Source organism: Hoplias malabaricus, chromosome X2 (assembly GCF_029633855.1).
Source record: "Hoplias malabaricus isolate fHopMal1 chromosome X2, fHopMal1.hap1, whole genome shotgun sequence".
NCBI classification, from domain to species: Eukaryota; Metazoa; Chordata; class Actinopteri; order Characiformes; family Erythrinidae; genus Hoplias; species Hoplias malabaricus.
This window is the reverse complement of record NC_089819.1, coordinates 38,302,663-38,318,261: the sequence shown is the minus strand read 5'-3', so window position 1 is coordinate 38,318,261 and position 15,599 is coordinate 38,302,663. Positions and strand designations below refer to the sequence as shown.

The 15,599-nt window shown below is 38.5% G+C and overlaps 1 protein-coding gene across 3 annotated transcripts; it reads left to right on the top strand.

Annotated features, from left to right (window-relative positions):
• The first annotated feature begins 522 nt into the window (after positions 1–522).
• LOC136676430 (epoxide hydrolase 1-like) lies at positions 523–14,814 on the top strand. Of its 3 annotated transcripts, none has more exons than XM_066653439.1 (10): positions 523–540; positions 1,447–1,563; positions 1,893–2,100; positions 2,300–2,480; positions 6,085–6,297; positions 6,762–6,891; positions 7,100–7,311; positions 10,768–10,876; positions 11,930–12,055; positions 14,269–14,814. In XM_066653439.1, the coding sequence occupies exons 2-10, from the start codon at positions 1,541–1,543 to the stop codon at positions 14,474–14,476; spliced, it is 1,410 nt and encodes a 469-aa protein (XP_066509536.1). In that variant the 5' UTR covers positions 523–540; positions 1,447–1,540; the 3' UTR covers positions 14,477–14,814. The 3 variants fall into 3 exon arrangements, with proteins under 3 accessions (XP_066509536.1, XP_066509535.1, XP_066509537.1); XM_066653438.1 differs by having other exon boundaries at positions 7,097–7,311; XM_066653440.1 differs by lacking the exon at positions 6,085–6,297 and having other exon boundaries at positions 7,097–7,311.
• The last annotated feature ends 785 nt before the right edge of the window (positions 14,815–15,599 follow it).

Genomic DNA, 15,599 nt, shown 5'->3' with positions numbered 1-15,599 from the left:
GTCAGAAATTTAAATTTGGATTAGCACCAACCATAATTTTCACAATTGAATTTTTTATCCTTCATTGTTCACCTTTCAACATTCACCAGGCGCTCACAGAATAAATCTATTGATTGTAGTAAAGGTCTACAGCTGGAAGTGGATTAAGGAGGGCTGAGTTAAAGTAATAGAGACTGCCTGGGTCCCACCATAAGTTGCTCTACATAGTAGACAGCCTTTATGTTGCTTGGTATTAGGGTTGGGCGGTATACTGACATATTAAAAGAAATCGAAATAGAACAACAGGGGATATGGAGTGAGGCTATATCGTTTATATCGATATTTTGAGTTTTTTAATTGCACTAAGTCTAAATCGTACAGAGCCATTCTGTTCTCTCACTGAGTCTGTGATCTGCCCCGCCCCCACCTGCGTTCTCTCTCTCTCTCTCTCTCTCTCTCTCTCTCTCTCCACATTCTCAGCGGTTCGGATGGAAATGGTTTGGATTTTACCGGTCAGATGAGGAGCAGAAACGAACTATTTGCAGGAAATGCCGAAAGGAGGTAGCAAAATGCGCTAGTACTACCAGCCTATTTCACCACTTACAACAGCAGCACAAACTTCTGTGTGAAGCTGTTAAACTCCGAGGTGCTGCTGCTACTGTTCTGAAGCATTAACGTCCCAGTACAGTTCACCTAAACCAGTTCAGGCAGCATTGCAAGGTTCCTTAGCTAACGCTGTGCCTTGCGAAATAAAAGTACGAAGTGGCATGGTATTACTAAGGCGGTAGTTTACTACATAGCTCCCCGTCTCAACAGTAGAGCAAAATGGCTCTTAAAGACTGATTAAAACTGAAAAAACAAAACCAAAACAAAAACATCTACTCCATTATTAATTCTGAGGTATCTTTGCCTGTGTTGCATAGAAGCAGAAGGCTTTATTTTATGAAGTGATGAATATGCTGTGCCCCCTCCATCCAATGATTCCAGGCAGGATCCATGCCCACAGCCACTCTGAACAGTATAAGTGGTAATTGAGAATGAATGAATGAATGAAAATACTGTGCTATGCTTGTGCTTTTGAAAAAAACTTGATCCCACCTGTTTTTAGTACAACAGTGTATTTAAGTTAAACTCAGATCCATAACAATATTGCACCAGCAGATTTTAACTGTCACACTCTCCATGCCACAGGGGTCAGTTGTCCTTTCCACCCAATTACCAAATGGCCAAAACTGCACCTGCACACCATGGTGCTATGAGTGTTTACTGCCAGAGCACAGCCATGATAATGGAGCACAAAGACAAATTCAAATGTGCCTTGAATGGCTGATAATTATCTACCTTTGGTTTATCACTATATAGCAGTTCTTGACAAGTATTTAAAAAATAAAAATGAGACCCTCTGAACTCAGGATTTGGAGCCCTTGTTAGAAACAAATGAACATTGTTTCTTTCTTCATATCCTAGAGCACACACTGCCCCAATTACTGCAGCTTAGTCTCAGGCTCAGTTGGAGGATTATTTCACTGCAATGCACCACTGAGTGGAGAACGCCACAGGAATGCAGTCTCTGGTGCCCTACAAGTAAGTGTCCTCGAACTTACAATGTATATGTTATTATATGGTATGACTTAATATTTAGTGTAATTTGGTTAGCAAAGGCCCAGAGTGATGCTTTGAAAGTTTTCTAATGCTGCAGATGGAAAAAAACAATAAGGAGCTTTGTAAAACTCTTAAGGGTCTTGTTAAACAGCCTTTGAGACCCCGTATAAATAGCTTTTATAGAAAATAAACAAAAAAAGGATTGCTAAATGGGGAGGAGTCCACAAACTTTTGGCCATATACTGTACAGTGGTACAGTATTTGGTGCACTACTGTATATAATGATGTTTATGTTTTTTGCCTGTCTACAGACACTTCATAAGTTTTTCAAGCAAATATGGTTTGAAGCTCCTGGGACTCTATAAAGCAGCCAGTGGTCTTGATGTGGGACAAAAATGCCAGAGGAGAGCGAGTACCATCCCCATGGGAGATGGATGGTGGAGCAGAGAGAAGAGACCAACAGCAGATGACCTTCGTATTCATCCTTTTAAGATTGAAACCTCAGTTGAGGAGACACAAGTAAGGTGGTATGGCAACTGAGATTAGAAAGATCTTTACAAGGAAAGGATGTAGAAATTATCATATACACACAATGAGTAACTTATAAATAAGCTCTTAAAACAGCACTACAATCAAGCTATTTGACCTACTAATGGAGTTCAGTCCCTAGATGTTCCGCAGCCACCCGTAACTGGAATTCTGTCTACTTTCTCCCCAGGACCTCCACACTAGACTGGACAAAGCCAGATTGCCTCTTCCTCTTGAGGACTCCTGCTTCTACAATGGCTTCAACCTCTCATACCTCAGAAAAGTCATCTACTACTGGAGGAACCAGTTTGACTGGCAAAAGCAAGTTAACGTCCTGAACTGCTACCCACACTTCAAAACCAATATTGAAGGTTAGCGTGATTCTGAGCAGAGATTACACACAAGATTGCTCAACTGATGACTATAGATTTGACAGAAAGTCCGTAGTGCAATAATCTTGGCTCACTGTGTGAGTAATGGGGTCCTCCCTCTCGCCCATCCCACAGCACAAATCTACCCATTACTGGTGTCTGCGGGCTGACATAACAGAATTAGCAGTTTTTGTCATCCTCTAAGTGTACTGATACTTAGAAAAAGTATACTTAAATTTCATTTTATTATGTAAACTTATAGGCAATGTTCATTTATTTTAATACACATATGAAAACTTCTGAGGAGGTTTCCTCACCATTTGCTAGCTCTCTAATCTGCATATCTCTCTCTCTCTCTCTCTCTCTCTCTCTCGCTCTCTCTCTCACTCACTCACTCACTTTCACTCTCTCTCTCTTTGCTCATGGCAGAGAAAAGGCATCTAGAGTTTTAGACAATGGACAAACCAAGATGAGTATATTGTTCTATTCGTGCTCCATAGGTGGAAATTAAACATTTTTTTTGCCTTTCTGATTATTTAAGTTGGTGCTGTCTCCAAATTCAAGGGATGGTTAACCGCATTACTGCAAATGCTACAAAACAAAACAACTCGAGTTACAAATGAGCTTGTGTGGTAGTTCAGTGAAAAAAAAACCTTAAAGATGAATTAAGTTTCAGCCACATACAAACATTGGCCATTTTTTCCTCAAACATAACATTTCACCTTAAAAGACACAGAGCTTCTGAATGTAAACAAACCAGGGAGAACAGCATTTCTCTGCAATTGTAGACATTCCCTTTAAGCAAATTTAATGTATATTTCCCAAGTATAAATAGTAAGTATACTAATATCATTGTACTAATAGTATTCTTGTAAGTGAACTATTTCAGTATTTCTTGGAACTAAATTTGACCACTTCTTAGTTTATAAAATGATACTTTAAGTATATTTTAGGTATAAGACTGGTACTTTGAGTATGTTATCGATTTACATCTAAGTTTTATTTTGCACTGCAACTATACTCAAAATAAACTGGTATATAGGTATACTTTAATAGATACATAAATCATATACTTCTTCCCACTTATAACTGTAAAGTATTATAATACATGTATTATATTATAATACAATATAAGTATTATAATACAATACTCTGCAAGCCAACCTGGTATCACAAAATGGCCATTCATAAACTGTGTAGGAAGAAACATGTATATGTGGCAACCCTGAGTGAAAAAAGCCTAACCCTAACCCTGACCCTAAACTTAACCCTAAAAGTGCAAGCTGTAATACTGACACTAAGTGTTTAAAATGGGAACTACAAAGCAGATTCAACAGTAGAGAGGGCTGTCTACCCGAACATACACAAAGACAAATTTATGTAATACCTACAGAGAATGTGCCATAATCCACATATTTTCATACACAAGTGTTCATAATTTCACTAAAATATGTACTTACACTGGAGAAAGGCAAAAAAGTGAATGAGTGGTCACAGTTTTCCTTGCATTTACAAGTATTTACTGTCTAAATCCACATTAAATATTTTGAGTAGGCAAGGCTGGTGTTACTTATCACCTTTCCCTTCCAGCATAAATGTCATTGTAGGAGGCAGATCTTTGCTTCTTATTCACAATTTTCTATTCAAACATTTACTTCAACCTTGAGTCCAAATGAGTCCATTTATTGGCATTATTGAAAAGCTTCTTACTTAACTACTTTGTTCCACATTAAGACCTGAATATAGAGCTAACGTTGAAACTATTTTTGAAGCAAATATTATTCCATTTTATCCATTTAAAACAAACAAAACAAAAAAAAACAATTGTACATTTAAACATCTACCTACTTAAATGAAAGAAAAAATGTGAAATAGCTGGCACAGTTTCATGCATTTACAAGCCATTCTGTCTAAATCCAGCTTAAATGTTTAGAATAGACAAGGCAGGGTTTTTTGTTTTATCAATTTTTCTTTCAAAAAATTAAATTTTAGGAGTCATATCAATGTTTTTATTAACAATTAACCTGTTTAACAAGTCTGTTACCAAGTCAGTTACAAGTTTCTTACTTGAATACTCCGTTCCACCTTAAATAGATGTGAAGCTAAATATAGCACTAGGTTTTATAAAAACAAAATTCTTTTTATAAGAATTCTTATTTCCCACATATCCATTTAAAACACACAACCAAACATCATGTCACTAAAACATCTACCCTTGTGAACCACATTATTTGCCAGCTTGAATTGTCTGGTCCACATTAAATAGGCAAAAATGCAAGGCTTTTCAAACAAACTCATTCATTCATTATCTGTAACCGCTTATCCAGTTCAGGGTCGCGGTGGGTCCAGAGCCTACCTGGAAACATTGGGCACAAGGCAGGAGCACACCCTGGAGGGGGCGCCAGTCCTTCACAGGGCCAGACACACACACACACACACACACACACACACTCACACATATGGACACTTTTGAGTCACCAATCCACCTAACAGAGTGTGTTTTTGGACCGTGGGCAGAAACCAGATCACCTGGCGGAAACCCTCAGACATACAGTGAGAACACACCAAACTCCAGACAGTCACATGGAGCAGGACTCGAACTAACAGCCTCCATGACCCTAGAGCTGTGTGACAGCGACACTACCTACTGCGCCACCGTGCTGCTCAAACAAACTTTTACTCCTCGATTTTTTTACACAAACACACACAAAAAAAAATATTAGACCATTCAGGCATGTTGGTGTACACTTTCTTCATATAAAATACACCTTACACATTTCAGTCATTGCTATGCCTCACTTTTTTATACAAATCACACCTTTTACAAATTACACCTTTAATATATACATAGATGTCTGTACTTCTTTTTTTTTTGGTAATTACTTGCTTTCAGGGATGCCAGTGCTTCAATTTAGCCGGTTTCCTTTTATGATTTATGAATTAAGATTGAGTACAGTAAATATATTACAGATTGCTTCTTTAACCTGAAAATTTGAATAGCACTGTTTTGGATAATTAACAGAGAACTCTGTCTTCATAGCCCTTTTTTAGGTAAATTATAGAGACTTTGAGCTGATGCAGAGAAACAGCACCATAGTGGATGGGGATTCACTTAGTGAATGTACAATAACTACAAGTTATGAAGAAGCAAAATGAATGTCCTTAACATCCAAATGTTAGTGTTTTAGTAGATATGGCCTTTTAGTAGGTTTTTAGTAGCATTTTTGCTTTAGATGTGAAATCATGTTGCACGAACCTTGTCAATAATATCAACAAAATATTTGTTGCTGTGTTAATTGGTGAACACTGTGTACAGTCCCACCCATGTACAAAGCCAAATATTCATTCATTCATTCATTCATTGTCTGTAACCACTTGTCCAGTTCAGGGTATCTGCAGTAAATTAAAAAAGTACAAGTATACTCCAAATAAACTTAGATTTTGTGTATTTTCATGTGTCTTAGAGGAAGTTAATTTTGCCTGTATCCTCACAACTTTGCGAGTATAGGGTCCATAAAAATTAACCTGTTCCTTTCCAGGCTATTGATATGTGCATGCAACCAAAGTAATCTTTGTTTTTGTCCATTTTCATTGTCCTGTGCAGGTCTCAATGTTCATTTCATTTACTGTAAGCCCTATGGTGCCTCTGCTGGTCAGCGTGGGAAGCCATTAATGCTATTGCATGGCTGGCCTGGGTCTTTTTACGAATTTTACTGGATACTGCCACTCCTTCTTACCAGTCAGGATGACCTGGTCTTTGAAGTTATCTGCCCCTCCATTCCTGGCTATGGCTACTCTGATGCCCCACAACTTGAAGGTATTGAAATTAATGTACTAATAATTTATTCATTCATTATCTGTAACCGCTGATCCAGTTCAGGGTTGCGATGGGTCTGGAGCCTCCCTGGAATCATTGGGCGCAAGGCAGGAATACACCCTGGATGGGGCGCCAATCCTTCACAGGGCGACAGCCACACATTCACTCACACTCACACCTACGGACACTTTTTTTTTTTGAGTCACCGATCCATCTACCAACGTGTGTTTTTGGACTGTGGGAGTAAATTGGAGCACCCGGAGGAAACCCATGCAGACACACCAGACTCGTCACAGACAGTCACCCGGAGTAGGACTTCCGGAGTAGGACCCACAACTTCCAGGTCCCTGGAGCTGTCGCCTTGTACTAATAACTGATCTTTTTTATTCATGTTCACACAGACTTCCTGAAACCATGCCCAAAGCTCACTGTCAAATCCAATAACATTCTGTCTCTGTCTCAAGGCTTCAACACTCTGGCAGCAGCTCGAATCTTTCTGAAGCTGATGGAGCGTTTGGGTTTTTCCCAGTTCTACTTGCAGGGTGGTGACTGGGGCTCTATCATCGCTACCAACATGGCTCAGATCAAACCGGAGTAAGAGTTGCTGAAGTAAAGGGGAATTCAGATTTGACCAATACACTGAAATGTGTTCCTATAGTGACAAAACTCTATGAAATATCTTTGAGATGTTTGGGAAAATGTTTCATTATTTATAAATTGTAATAATAATAATAATAATAAATTATATGATATTTTATTCTAAAATACATGTTTTCCTTTATGGTATTTAACCCCAAAGCAGTGTGAAGGGTCTCCATCTGAACATGATTCCTGTTACTACTGTTAATCCCATCATCCTGCTGTCTCTGCTGTTGGGGTCCCGCTTTCCCACTCTGGTGGGCTTCAATGAGAAAGATGTTAAACGTCTGTATCCCTATATACAGAAAAATGTCTTCTCCATGCTCAGAGAGACTGGTTATCTTCACATCCAGGCCACAAAACCAGACACAGCAGGTCAGCCAACTCCACTGTACAATGCATTTCTTTAGTAAATGTAGTGCCTTTCACAAATATTGCCACACCATGAAAACACATTTTATATTGTTCATAATTTTGATTTTCCCATTCAAACTATTAACAGCATGTAGCTATATTATTGTGGCTATTTTCTTATTTAGACAGCTCAACAACTGCTGTTGCACATTACTGCCTTATTCTCAGGGAATGTTTTACTTTATGCAACAAAGATTAATGAGTGTGAAACAGAAAATAGAAAATATGAATGAGAATTTACTTCAATTCAACAACAATTGAAGCACATTTATTAAAATTTCTAAAATAATTGAATGTATATACATACATACACACAGACTCACTCACAGACACAGTGCCTCCAGGTAGTATTCAACCCCTTACAAGTTTTGGAGTAGATTACTGTAGATGGGCCTGGACATGTGAAATTTCTCTATTTATAAATATTTAAAAGTTTTGCACAAATTTTTAGTTTACCAAAGGGTCAATTATCATTCAACCCATCAAACCACCAGAATTCTGTTAGGCCAAATAAAAACAAGGCCTGGTTTAAAGGGGAAAATATGAAGGTGTTGCAGTGACCTAGTCAGTATCCTGACCTTAACCCAATTAAAAGCTTTTAGAAGGATCTCAAGATCAAAGTCCACAAGAGATGCCCAAAGGACCTAGACAACCTGGAGAAGATGTGCATGAAGGAGTGGGCCAAGATTACTCCAGAGACATGTGCCAGCCTGATCAGGTTTTATAAAAAACAATTAATAGCTATAACTGCAAACAGGTGTTAATCCACTAAATATTAAACCTAGAAGTTGAATAATAATTGACCCTAATTTTTATGTTTAAAATGTATTACAATTTAATTGAGCAACTTGTTGCTCTGTTATTAACATATTTAGGCATCTGTTAATAAACGCTACTCTTGTTCAACGTTTGAAGCCTCCAACTTATTTGCAACTTGTTAAATTTGTAAAATCTGCAGGGTGTTGAACACTACTTGGAAGCACTGTATATATACAATTTTACTTTAAGGGTTTTCTTTGATAGTATAAGCAATGAATGATTGTTTATTTTTACAGCACACCCTTGTTTACCAAGGGTATATGTAAATATGTAGTAAACTGAATCTGTGGAGCCTATTCATTTGAAGAAAGTGTGTAGGAGCTTTTGGTAAATATATTTATAAGATTGGTGTGCTTTATGTGACCCTGTCTGTTAACCTGTATGTCCTGTTTTTAAAAGACTGAACCATTGAAGGTTTAGAGCTGGATTTGCAACATCACCGCACCCAGCAAATTTTTTTCTGTGAACAGAGAGGAGTTTTAAAGGAACAGTTTGTAGTATTTTTACTGCTGAAAGTGTACTTTTAAATTTTTGGAGGAGGGTAAGAAAACAACCCTCTCCCTCCCCATGACTTCAGGGCATTGCTGTAAAAATTACACTAGGGGGAGCTGAACAACTGTAAGGGAGCTAAGAAGTAAAATGACCACATCATATCTAGTGTTCCTTTAAAAATAAATGAGATCAAACATGCCACATTTACACACTTTCTTATTTAAAAGTCAAATATATGTACATTTTTGTAGAGTATATTCAACATATATTTAAATGTACCACTTAAGACATGCCCGTATATACACAGGTAGTGGTGACAATTTTAATATTTAGACTTAAATGAGCAATCTCCTTTATGATTTTTACTGTACGTAGTCATAAAATATCCAGGGAGTGTGATCATAGATTAAGGAAACGGTCTAAGCTAAAACACGGCTGCCTCTCACAGCATTGCTAAAGCAGTATATTCTCCTTGAGAAGTGCCCAGTCCAGAGCGGAGCTCCAATGATCCAGCCCTCCGAGGTCCTGCCTGTGTCCCGCCATCTGTCGCATATTCACCTATTTAAGGTGGAACGGAGAAATCAATCTCGGTAGTACACAGCAAATATAAGCATTTCACTTGTGGGTAGATGTTGTAGTGACGTGATGTATACTTGGTCGTGTGTTGTAAATGGATAAAATGGGAAATAAGAAGTGTTTGAATACGAGTTTTGTTTAGGGTGACCAGACGTCCTCTTTTACCCGGACATGTCCTCTTTTTTAGATTTAAAAAAACGTCCGGGATTTTGTTTTTCTAGAGCTTACATAGAATTTCGAGAAGTGTCGTTCACAAACTAGTCCCGCCCTCCCCTACTCCGTTTGGTTCGCTTGAGTGAGAAGGGGGCGTGGTGAAGTAGCCTAAAATCTTGTGATTGGACGGTCTGACTGTAGCGCTACCGTTATTGGTCGATAACATTCTCTGTAAACATTTAATTGGTCAGTCTACACGTCAGTAGTCCTTGTTTACGTCAGGCACCCCCCGTCTCAGATCTGGTCACCCTAGTTGTTTTTTTTTATATATATAAATCCTAGCGCTAACTTTAGCTTCTCATAGCTGTTTAAGGTGGAAATGAGTATTATATAGATCCATTATAGATGGAACTAAATGCTTGAATTCGAAAATGGTAAACAACTGGTTAAATAGTCTAATTTGTCTGTGTGATTTAAATGGATAATTGGAATAAGAGTTGCTTCAAAAATATTCTGCTTTAGCTCTTAAAGCGGAACAGCGAATTCAACAACGTGGTGTATAGCGCTAAGACGACTCGTAAACGGACATATGTAGATAAGGTGGAACGAAATGTTTGACTAAGAAAATTGTGGATAAGAGCTGCCTCCTAAACGACATTTATGGTGGAAGGGAAAGTCAATAAATAACACCAGCCTTGTCTAGTCGAAATATTTCAGGTGGATTTGGACAGTAAGAGCTTGTAAATGCAGGGAAATTGCGGGTGCATGTAGATAGATGTAGTGAAATCATGGAACACTTTTCTGTGTAAATATGTTTATTATGGCACATTCTTCTTAGCTATTAAGGTCCAAGTTCTTAAAATCGTCCCTTGCTTCTTCGTTCAGTTTTCCTCAAACTGGCTCTGTCAGCTCTCTCCAGTTTTGAAACTGTGTTATGGTTATTTTAAACGCTTGGTGTCAATATTACACATTGCTTCTTTAAAACAATTCAATTTATATTGATAGTGCATATTTTTTAAAAGGTCATTTGCATATGGGATTTACAAAGGCTTGAATCACTTATTACAACAGAGACGTTGTTGTTTTTTGATCTTCTAAATGAAAGTTAGCAAACACTCTATTAGAGAACTGCTGATTTTACTGTGATCTTCCTTGATTTGCTGAATTTTTGCAGCATTTTTCCCAAATATGTTAAACTCAGAAGATAAACTTTAAAGGTGTATTAAAATGAACAGGAGTGTGTTTTCTGTAAAGGGCATGTTCAGTTATTGTCACTCAGCTGCGTTTTTGCGTTTTTGACCACGGATGTCCGAGTATTTGCACTCGTATTTGCTGTTGGGTGACAAATTATTCTAAGTGTTATTGCGTCCCCTACAGGCTGTGGGTTGAATGACTCTCCTGTTGGTCTTGCTGCTTATATCCTGGAGAAATTTTCCAGCTGGACTGACCCTCAAAATATCCATCTACATGATGGAGGGCTAGAGAGGTAAAGTAAATACAATACCGGTCTTTGTTGATTTCAGTCTTTAAGTGTTTCTTAATTTTTCAGTTTAATGATTTGTCAGTGTATACTCTGTCCATTCTTTGCCTTATTTCCAGCATCCATTCTTTCCAGAACATTTTGATTTTCTTAAGGATATCTGTAAACACTTTTCCAAAGTTCAGTCTTAGTAGTTTTTTTTTCTGCCAGTAATCTTAAACACATTCTGTGATGTTGATGTCCTGGCTCTGAGGGCAAGGCCAGTCCATTGCTCGGAGAGAACCAGCAACTTCTTTGTATGATTTGTAAATATTCTCTTTCTATATCTAATTCATTTTCTTATGTAGTCCCTGTACATTGAAAAGAGGGGGCTTACTAAAGCCTCGTCCATGGCCTTGCCCTGCCTCCCTAGAGGCGAAGCTCAAACTAAGCCCAGAGCCACACAGATTGTGGCAGAGCTGCTTCCACATGAATCTTCTTGTTTTGTTTCTGCCCTGAATACCTATTGGCATGAGAACAAAGTGAAACACCATGAAAGCATGAAGCGATAGTTATAAAAGGCTGGGGAGAGGTGAGGAGAGGGAGGAATTTTTAGAAACTTGTGTTCTGTTACTCTTTCAGCAAAATGCTGGTTGATTTCGTTTTTATAATTGTGTGTATGAAAAATTGGCAATATGGCAAAACTGCTTCTGCCTCCAGCATCCAGGGAAGTGTAACAGTTTTCCAGAGGCTCCTTGACAGGGTTTGTATTCTCACAATGCAAGGATGGACTCAAACAGCTGTGAATTTGTTCAGATCTAAACCAAGACAGCAGCCTTTGACCGTTTGGGTGTGACACCAGGATTTGTGCTATTTTTAGATGTTAAAAAACTAACACTAGTTTTGGAAGCAAACCCTAACCCTTTGACTTCCCACCCCTTTGTCTTAAATCTAATCTCCTCCTTTGAAATATCTCCTGAAAAATACATAACTGGTCTGTCATTTAACCCATCATCTGTGGTTTTCTTTTGTGTTTTGACACATAACACCCATAATGCTGTGAATTCTGTATCATTTCAGGCAATTCAGTCTTGATGACCTCCTCACTAACGTCATGATCTACTGGACAACAAGCTCTATAGTGTCATCTATGCGTTTTTATAAAGAGAACTTCCAGGGGAACCTATGGAAAAGAGAGCACACCAGGTAAAGTGCTTTTACACCAAAAGGCACTGGTGCATTTGTTAGCTGTTTTCTGTCCCAATAAACTGTGTCATATGAATTACAGTCATTTTTTAAGTTAGATTTTCCCTAAACATCAATGATATTCACAATATTGGCAACATTATTTGCCCGGTTCCTTTGCATGCATATGAACTTGAGTGACATCCCATTCTTAATCCACAGGGTTTAATATGATGTCGGTCCACCCTTTGGTTTAGGAGTGTATTCATGGGAATTTTTGATCATTCCTCCAGTGCATTTGTTAGGTCATACACTAATATTATATAATCGCCACTCTAATTCATCCCAAAGGTGTTCTACTGGGTGGAGATCAGGACTCTGTGTAGGCCAGTCAAGTTCTTCCGACACCAACTTGCTCATGCATGTCTTTATGGATATTGCTTTGTGCACAGGTGCGCTGAGAAGGGCCATCCCTACAAAGGTGTAAACATGAAATTGTACAAAATCTCTTGTTGTGCTGAAGCACTAAGAGTTCCTTTCACTGGAATTAAGGGGCCGAGCCCAACTCCTGAAAAGCAACCCCACACCATAATCACCCTCTAACAAACTTTACATTTGGCACAATGCAGTCAGACAAGTACTGTTTTCCTGGCAACCACCAAACCCAGATTCGTCCATCAGGGTCCAGTGATGTCGTGCTTTACACCACTGCATCTTACAGTTTGCATTGCGCTTGGTGATGTAAGGCTTGGATGCAACAGCTCGGCAATGGAAATCCATTTCATTAAGCTCTTTCAGCACTGTTCTTGAGTTAAACTGAAGGCCACATGATGTTTGGAGGTCTGTAGTATTTGGCTCTGCAGAAAGTTGGTGACCCCTGTGCACTACGCACCTCAGCATATGCTGACTTTGTGCTGTCATTTTACGTGGCCTACCATTTTGTAGCTGAGTTGCTGTTGTTTCCAATCACTTACACTTAGTTATAATTCCACTGACAGTTGACTGTGGAATATATAGTAGCCAAGAAATTTTATGACTGGACTTGTTGCATAGGTGGCATCCTATCACGGTACATTGCTGGAATGCATAGAGCTCCTGAGAGTGACGCATTCTTTCACAAATGTTTGTAGAAGCATTCTGCATGCCTAGGAGCTTGGATTTATACGCCTGTGGTCATGAAAGTGAGTGGAACACCTAAATTCAATTATTTGGATGGGTGAACAAATACCTTTGCAATATAGTGTATGCCTTTTCCACATGTATGACATACAGATAGCGAGAAACGAGGTGCAGAAACCCTTGTTTTAGTCATTTTTCACCTGGTTCTTTGTTTTCTCAGAACAACTTTTTTTGTTTATAATTTTCAGACTGGGGCAGATCACAAAAACTCGTCGTTTTATTTCACAGTTTGGATGTTGGTCCAAATCCCCAAATTAATATGCAAAGGCACTTTATGTGAATTTTCACAAAAAGTGGCTCTGATCCTATGCTCTGGGGCTCCACTATACCACAGGTCAGAGGGACATTATGTCTAAATAGAAAAGGCTGTAACAAAGATAAATCTTCCAAGGAATATCTGGCCTCCTCTGAGTGTACAATCATATGGCATTATGTAAAGCTGCTTTGTGACAACATCAGTTGTAAAAGCACTGTAAAAATACATTTTGATTTGATTTGATTATGGTGTCTTCAGATTTATCAGCTTTGGTTTAATTAAAGCAAACCCTTGTGCGATTTATGTTAGTGTGGATTGTTAGAGTAAGTGTGAATGCTCCCTTTTTAAACTCTGGTCTGCACCGAATAAGTGGGCCGAGGCCGCATGAGCAGGTGGGTCAGTTTCTAAATGAAATCTGGTGCGGTTCATTTCAAGTGTGAGTGCAACATGAACTCTCTGTAGCGGAGCAGCTCTGGTTTGTGCAGTGGAGGAATTTCAGGTGTTGCTTTGACTTCTCTTTTCCATTTTACCACCTCTGCTGAGTTTCAAGTTGGTAAAACAACCTTCAGGTAAACACACACAACCCCGCATAAGGCCCAGCTGACTACTCTGACGACGTCTTTGCAAAATAAAATCATATGCATCACTTTTTTTTTTTTTTTACTTACTTGGGTTTCATTATACATGTGTCAGTGTGAACTCAAACCAAACCAGGAATAAAATGTAACAATTATTTTCTTGTTTGGTCCGGACCAAGAGAACCGAAGTACAAATCTGAACCTTGTCTCTGTTCCTTCAGGACTGGTGTATATGTACCCACTGGACTAGCTGCCTTCCCAGAAGACCTGCTACACTGCCCGCCTCTGTGGGCCTGGCAGAAATACAAGAATGTTGTGTCCTACTCGTACATGCCCAGTGGAGGACATTTCGCTGCCCTGCAGGAACCACAGCTCCTGGCCAGTGATATTAGGCAGTTTGTGACCAAAGTGGAGGCTCTGAAGAAATAATTCTTTGACATCACATATTAAATGCTTGCTGTAAGTATTTACATAGTAAATACTTGCTGTGACCCCTGTTACAAAACATAGAGAATGTGTAATTTACAAAGCATCCTTCTGAAACCTGTCATTAGCTTAGACTTAGCTAGCCCTGATTTATACCTTTCACAATTGATGAGAGACTGATGTATTTTTTTTTTAATTGATGATACTTATAAAAACATCAGAGGTCAGTTTCCTGACCATTTTTAATGTGTTGTCCATTGCAAACTGAGGATCGAACCCTAGTGTTGTGTCTGAAAATGCAATCGCATTGTTCATGTCAAACAAAGACCTTTCCCTATACAATAAACTATCATTTCTAAACCAGCGTCATGCAGTGTTTATTATTTCTATTTTTGCCAAGTACTGTGCAAAGCGGGCTGTTATTATTTTAGAATATTTGCACTTTCTAAGTAAATTTGTATCTGTATTTTGCTGTAAGCTGTACATTTGATAATCTTCCACACAGGCTTTATTAACTACATTGGTTATTCTCTCACAGTTATTCTCAGATTTATTAACACTCTCAGAAAAAAAAAATCCCTAAGGTGGTATCCTCTAATTAGGAAACATAATTGTACCATATTTTCTAATTGTAGATTTTATATGTGTGCTGATGTCATACGCCCCATTTGATTTTCAGGACGTATTTTATTTTAGATGAAAGCTTACAATTGTTCACCTCGTCTTCTGGAAAGAAGAATGTAATGTAATTTTAGTGAACAAAACAGGACTATAAAACCACCTTTTCTGTTTTATTTTCTTTTAACATCACTCACTGACACCAAATGCCCCACACATTGTGTGTGATGCACTTTACAGGCAAATCTTGTAGTAGATCAGGCAATGTTTAAAATGCTCTGCAGTCAGTCCCTAAAGATGGATGCTCCAAACCAAAGAAGGAATAAACGACTTATCACAAACACAATATACAAGACTTCTCTGTGCCTAACCTCCAGTGAGTTATGGCAGTTATGGCATCCCTGCACTTCATTCAGAAAATGCACTTCTCACACTATTCACGTTGTTATTTATTTTGTTTCCCCCCACAAAAACCTGGGGGAAAAGGGTCTAATTAGATCTTATTCGA